Here is a 7,167-nt window from a genome sequence, read left to right on the forward strand (position 1 = left end):
TACGCGCGCGAGCCAAGGCACCGAGCTGCGCGCACGCTTCTCCTGCCTCGTGCTCCGTTCATCTCCTCCTCGCCGTGTAGTCATTACCGGGCTCCGTGCCTGCTATCCCCCGTACACTCAGATACCCCCTCCCCTGCCCAAAACCGTCCTCTCCCGCCCCCCCTCTCCTTTTCCCTCCCGTGCGTCTCCGTGCGCAAACCAATCCGCACGCGCGGCGCCACTTCCCTCTAGCCTTATCCAAGTCTGAATCCTCCCTTGACCACTCCCCCTTATCCAAAACCTGTCGTTCTATGCTATTACCCATCCCCTTCCGTTCGCCGCCCTCGCGCGAGCCCGTGACCCGGCTGATGACGTAGGAGATTCCGCGGTGCCCACTGCCGTAGGCGCGCGTAATGCCGGGGGTATAAACGGGAGCCCAGCACGAGCACCAGGCACACACACTCGCTCTCCCTCTTCCTCTCACACTCTCAGCCGTTCCGGCACGAGAACCAGAGCATCAGCGGAGATAGCAGGAGAACACTCGCCTCCTAACTCGCTCTCGGCTTTGGTTCGGCATGGACACGTCTTCGGTTACGCGGAGCTCCTCCGTTACGCACAGCTTCAAGAGTGAGTACCTGACTTTGCGCTCTTATTCTATGGGACTTGTGGCGTTCTGGGTCTGAAAGCTGCCTCTGAATCTCTTGAATGAATTAGTTTAATCTCTGTAAAGTTAAACTTAAACTCTTTAATGCTCATGCTGAGTCCTTAAAGTACTTGATGATGATTTAGCACTTAGATGAGATTTTTTGTGATTCTGTATAGAGTTTACAGAAGCTTGTAAAAGTTTTACTTTGCCTATAGTTGTGTTGCAAAAAGTTGAATACAAAGTCAAAGTTTATTTCTCACACAGCAGGATAGCAGAAACTGATGTGGACTTTGGTGGTGTAAAGATTGTTGATGAAGCAATCTGTGTGCTTTAACTGCTTGTTGTTAAGACTTAGTTTGACTTTTAGGACAGATCATAACAAGAATGCCATTGGTTACAAAAGAAAAAGTCATTATTTCAGTCAGTTCTTTGTATTATTTTGCTTATCATAAAAGAAAACTACAAATTGCAAGATTAATTTTCAATATTGTATATTTCTATTTAAATGTTTATTTGTTATCTGTAAATATATTTTTATATACTTTTGCATTCAAGTTTTTATAAAATTTTCTGTCTATATATTAGATAATGTTGTTTCAAGTAATTATGCATTCAGTAAAGCAGTTAATTGCTATTTGCATAAATGTGTCAACTTTGATTTGATTTAATTTAATTTAATCTCAATTTGTAATAAATAAAACAAAAAACAAAGTAATACAGTGAAAATAAAGTGACAATTCTAAGTGTTACCATATGGTCTATAATACATTTATTATGTTAAGCTGATGTTCAATAGATAGTTTAGAACTTGTTTTATATATATTTTATCACTTGTTTAATTTACCATTTAAACAGTGGTTCATATTGTGTTAGCAGTTTTGTACTCAGACCCACAAAAAGTTAGTTTTACTCTTAAATCTTAATTCTTGATTTAATTCACTGCAAAATTAGATTTTTAAAATCTAGAATGCACTGACCAAGAATTGCTGATTTTTTTAAATAAATGCTGGGAGATTCAGAAGCACTTTGTGCAACATCTCCTCACAGCCCCCTGTAATTTGAGCTGGATATGACGTGATGCTCTCTGTTTTCTCTAACAGGTGCTCTCGCACTCTGGCTGGTTGTCTGGCTGCTAGTGATGAAGCCGGCGCCTGCGCAGGCATGTCCTCACCTCTGCGTGTGTTACCCGTCCCCCATGACTGTGAGCTGCCAGGCGCAGAACTTCACGGCCGTGCCCACTGGCGTGCCCTACGACTCCCAGCGCGTCTTTCTGCAGAACAACCGCATTACCGAACTGAGAGTGGGGTCTTTTGGCTTTGGGACTCAGGTAAGAGCCTGTTAGAATAAGATGATGAATATGTAAAAATGCATGTATTTTATTTTCTATACTGAGAATGTCTCTGGTTTAGGTCCTAATTCTCACTTTTCTCTCTCTCTCTCATTATTCCCTTCTCACATTTTCCACTACTTCTCACCTGTCAATCTACTCCCTCTTTATTTCATTACTGCCCCACCCTTCAACCATCTGCTTTTTTACCCTTTCACATCCTTCTCCATCTTGCTTCCCTTCATTCATTTCACCACCTCTCTTTCTTGTGCACATCCTCCCTCTCCTAATCTCCAGGTCCTGTGGCTCTTCTCAAACAACATTACCTGGATTGAGGCTGGTGCGTTCAGCGAGCTGCGTGACCTGGAGGAGCTGGATCTTGGTGACAACCCTCACCTGCGTCGCCTGGAGGGCGGAGCATTCCGCGGCCTGGAGAAGCTGCAGAGTCTGCACATGCACCGCTGCCGCCTGGCCGCCCTCCCGCACGACATCTTCCACAAGCTCTACAGCCTGCAGTACCTCTACCTGCAGGAGAACCAGCTCCACCACCTCCAAGACGACCTGTTCGCTGATCTCATCAACCTCAGTCAGCTCTTCTTGCACGGCAACCGCATCCGCACTCTCTCCGAGAATGTGTTCCGCGGCCTGGTCAACCTGGACCGCCTGCTCGTCCATGACAACCGCATCCGGCAGGTCAACCGCCGTGCCTTCCGTGACCTGGGCCGCCTCACCATGCTCTTCCTCTTCAACAACTCTCTGGCTGAGCTGCCCGGTCAGGCCATGCGCGACATTGAGTCTATCCAGTTCCTGCGACTGAACAACAACCCCTGGGCATGTGGCTGCGAGGCTCGTCCTCTGTGGGAGTTCTTCAGGTCCAACCGGGTGTCCAGCTCTGAGCTGCTGTGCGCCTCTCCCGCTCCCCGTCGCGGCCTGGACCTGCGCTTCCTGAGAGAGATGGACTTCGCCCTGTGCCCCCTTCCCGACCCTGGCTCTCTGGCTGGAACCACCACCACCACCTTCAGCACCAAGACCCGCTGGTGGTTCTCCAAGCACAAGCCCGTCAGCTCCACCAAGGGCGTCTTCGAAAAGAGTTCAGAAACCGTGAAGGCTCACCCCTACTCCGGCAAGCCTTCCATCACTTCCACGTCTACGAAGTACGAGCTGGGTGAAGAAGAGGCGCTGCTTCCCAAGCTGGACCCAGAAGAGTACTGGGCCAACTATGGCAACGAGGATGCAGGCATCACCTCCCTGCGCTGCTTCGAGCTGGAATGCCCACCTGATTTCGACACCCTTCCACCCTTCTCTTCTTCCTCACACTCCTCTCCATCTAGTCTCTTGCTACTTGCTATGACCATTCTGACTGTTTGTGTCCATCTTCTCTTTGGTTGAATATTCGTGTTTCATGAGGGACCTTAGTCCCTCTTTTATTTTTTCCCCTCTATGGAGGAGAGAAAATCCCGTTTACTCAACCTAACTCTCACCAACCTGATTCCTGTTTGACTTCCGCCTTACCTGTATCTCTGTTCTGTTCAGTTTGAGCCTTTAGCATCTCAAAGCAGCTAGAGGGCGCTACACTGATTTAGGATACAGCAGGGGAAGCAGGGAATAAAGGGCAGGTACTGCAGTGCAGGCCATTATCACAATGGAAGGGAATGATAGCTAATACCAGAGGGCTTGGTTAGTCAACAGGTACTGTCCTCCTTCCTTGTGGAAACGTTTACTTAAAGTCATATATAGCTCAGTTCGTATGGACTGGAGGATATATGGTTCCATCCTAGGTTTATGTACAACATTTGTATACTTCTGCCTTTTTGGCTATTATTATTCTTATTAGTGCTACTCTAGCTATTGTAACTGCTGCTTGTGTTGGTCCAATGACTAGAACTGTCTTTTTACGATTGCAGCTAACAATACTGTTACTCTTAAGTGCTCCGGTTTCAGTGCTCTTAAAAGCACTGGTCATAGTAATCATGTTAGATAGACATGACCTCTAAAACTATTATCTCACTGATAACCATGACAGTTCTTCAGATTGCAGCACTGCATGGAACAGTGGAAAGACTGTACAACACCGTTAATTTTATCACACATATCAAATAAGTTGATAATAGGTTCAGGGCAATCCGACAGATGGAATGTGAAAGCAGAGAGCAAAACTGTGAGAAGTGACAGGGAAATCCTGGGAGAATGATTAGACAAAGTGGAGAAATAAAGACAGGTCTGAAAGGGAGAGAAAGACGACAATAAATAGGCAAAGTAGAACAAGACAGCACACCGAAAACAGAGAAATAGAGGAAAACATGTCTTTTGTCTTCTCATTCTGTCACCAACAAGCAATGACATCATCACTCAGCTCTTGTAAATATGCCGTGACATCGTCAAGAGGAGAGAGCTGTACATAGAGCGAAGATGAGCCTTTCAGTGTTTAGTTGTAATTCTACGTTCTGACTGGTTGTGAATGTTCTTGTGAGTGCTGTCAGTGAATGGCAAGGTCAACCTACCAGCAAGAAGGAGTGTGTGAATTAATCTGCTGTCCTTTATGTCCTTCATGTTAAACTTTGTCATGGGCATGTTTATCTTCTTTCACAGATTTACTTCATATTTGAAGTAATATATTTTTTGTTTTTCTTTGTCCTTTTTCAAATATAAACAAATGTATGTACCAACTTGCTCACTGTGAGACTTTCTTTTCATAAAGCTCTCCTTAGAGCTTTAAAGCCCAACTAAAACATATTGCAACAATACCTTGAAAAAGGGGAATCATATCAGGACAACAACCAACTTAAGACAAGAAGACCCTGGGGGCACACAGTTTACTTAGAGACTATTGAGCCCACCAGTCAATGGACACAAACAAATCTAATCTTGGACACATTCTGAAGACAAGGCAATAAGAGAAAGCACATGGGTACAAATGAGAGTACTTAGAAAGAAAATGACCTCAGGAGAAGGCAATAGGGCTGGGACTGACTGGGAAAATGGACACCAGTGGACTGAGCGAGGAGTAGGAGGAGAGATGACTAACAAGTTCACTAATGACTAATGGGTTGCCCTATAACACATGGTCTGTCAAAGGATAATCTGATGAAACAGTGCTGAACAATATGCTGTGCAGATCTTTGGTGATTGGTGAACAAATGATCCCTTCCAACGAGAAACCATTTATCAGGCATTTCTTCCTTTTTACATTAGAAAACTAAAATGTGCTTTATTTAGACACATTTCTTAATTCTTGAAGGCGCTTACAATAGTAAGTGAATGTTAAAATGAGTAAATAGTAAATAAAAGAATGGAAATGATATATGGTTATTCGTTGAAAGGGTGAACATATTAACAATGTTTGCAGTGTCTGTTGGGGCAGCATGAGATGAGATATTTGACAGGGGGAAGAAAAGACCACCTGTCTTTTGCTCTCTCTAATTCACCTGCCCTTTCTCTCCAACTGACTGTCTGACTCTCTATTCTATCTATTCATCTATTTATAGGCTCTTAAGACTGAAGGTGAGTATGCTTACTCTGCTACTTCTGTAGCTCCATTCTCTCTCTTTCCCTCTTCCTCCACCACTTCTCTGGAATAGATTAGCTTCTAAATCTTATCCTTTCTCTGAGTAAAAAGATGTCAGCAGAGATTGACAAGCATAGCAAAGACAGATTGACAGGCAGATAAGACAGACAGGGCTGTAGGGGGATGGAAGTAGTGAAGAAGTGAAAAAATGGAACAGTTAAGGTGGAAAGGGCAAGGACAGAAAGAGAACGAGAGAATGAGAGCAAGAGAAAGAGAGTAGGAGCAGAAGGCAGGGGCGTATGGGTGGATGTGGGTGGCAGAAAGAGAGAAAGAGAAATCAGAGATAAAAACAAGAAGCACTCAAGGGAAAAAGAGAGAACTGGACTAAGATGGAGAGAAATCCATTTCCTGCGGCCTCTCAAGCCAAAAATGAAAGTGAAAGGCTGAGAGAGAGAAGGAGAGAAATATTTGCATTCATTTTCTAATCTTAAGGGCCTCAAACAGACTCAAATTCAAATGTTTTACAAGTGTTTAACCGATGTATGTCTTTTTTGGGGGACATTTTTTACTGTTTGTTTCAGCAATATTGTCTTTGTATTTCTGTTCTTTCAAAAGAAGCAAATGTTATTTTTTTGTTACAGGAGGTATATGAATTTGCCATGACAAAGTTGGTTTGTTAGTCCAAGTCTTGTCAGATTTGTGTTTGTGTGTATGTGTGTGTATTTTCATATGTGTGTGTAAGTGTGTGATGCAATTGGCAGCCAAAAGGGGTAAGGTCAAACTGCATAAAGGTGCTCTCGAGGGGCCGTATTTGTGAGGTCGCTCATAGATGACCAAAGCTTAGTTATACCTTTTTACCCAGTGAGAGTGTGTGTGTGGTGCGAGTGAGTAGGTGTGAATGTGTGAGCGCATCTGGATGTGAATCTGAACCACGAATGTAAATGTGTGAAGAATGAGATGTCAAAAGCGCTGTCATTTCAGCAAATAAATGGGAATCAGTGCTTTTCAATAACATTTCGTGTGGGAGTCTCTTTTCTTACACTGGACGCTGTCCAATACCCAAAGGCACTTGAGTACAATTCAAATGTCTTACATTTCTTTCTTTCCTGGCTTTTCTCTCACTATTGCTCTCTCATACACATACTGATAATGATCTAACAGGCCAAAGATTGGTGGGATGCTTCACTCTCTTTTTCTCTCTCTATCTATCACTTTCTGTCTCCCTCTCTCTCTAAGTTATACCAGATGGCATTCACTGAAAGAGCAGCTAAATGACAAGGCCATGCTTCAATCTCCCACCATGTGCCAAGCTGGGCTGTCTAAGACACACACACAAACACACACACACACACACACACACAAAGACGTCAGAAAAGTCCTCATGGGACTCTTGAGATGTCTTTCTATATCCCTCAATCAACACTCCACAAACACTGACTGTTTGCAGACATTTTGAGAAGCTGTGCACAGCTGCGCAGTCACCCTGCATCACTGTTTAAAGTTCAAGCTGCTTAACAAAAGACCCCCCTCTTCCTCCCCAAGCCCCTGACATCTGACAGTATGTCTCAAATCTGATTTCTACAAAAAAAGTGGTTTAAGTCAATCATACTATCAATTCATCCTCTTAATCTACTTATGATATGAGCTGGCTGTGCTTATTTCTAGCCTAAGGCTTTAAAAAAAATGTCATCAATAATGACATCAACCAGC

At 44.0% G+C, this 7,167-nt stretch overlaps 1 protein-coding gene across 1 annotated transcript; it reads left to right on the plus strand.

Moving 5' to 3' along the window:
- The first annotated feature begins 385 nt into the window (after window positions 1–385).
- Window positions 386–6,471, plus strand: rtn4rl2a (reticulon 4 receptor-like 2 a). The gene is made up of 3 exons (XM_007256052.3): window positions 386–606; window positions 1,726–1,952; window positions 2,250–6,471. Exons 1-3 carry the CDS (start codon window positions 555–557, stop codon window positions 3,339–3,341), a joined length of 1,371 nt encoding a protein of 456 aa, XP_007256114.1. The 5' UTR covers window positions 386–554; the 3' UTR covers window positions 3,342–6,471.
- Window positions 6,472–7,167: the final 696 nt, after the last annotated feature.

The sequence above is a fragment of the Astyanax mexicanus genome, chromosome 7 (assembly GCF_023375975.1).
Source record: "Astyanax mexicanus isolate ESR-SI-001 chromosome 7, AstMex3_surface, whole genome shotgun sequence".
In the NCBI taxonomy this organism is placed as follows: domain Eukaryota; kingdom Metazoa; phylum Chordata; class Actinopteri; order Characiformes; family Acestrorhamphidae; genus Astyanax; species Astyanax mexicanus.

Excerpts from the sequence above, each read along its gene's own strand:
- rtn4rl2a (XM_007256052.3), top strand. The coding sequence starts at position 555 with ATGGACACGTCTTCGGTTACGCGGAGCTCCTCCGTTACGCACAGCTTC. Across the intron at positions 607-1,725 it reads CGTTACGCACAGCTTCAAGA|GTGCTCTCGCACTCTGGCTG; the intron begins GTGAGTACCTGA and ends TTTCTCTAACAG. Across the intron at positions 1,953-2,249 it reads CTTTTGGCTTTGGGACTCAG|GTCCTGTGGCTCTTCTCAAA; the intron begins GTAAGAGCCTGT and ends CCTAATCTCCAG.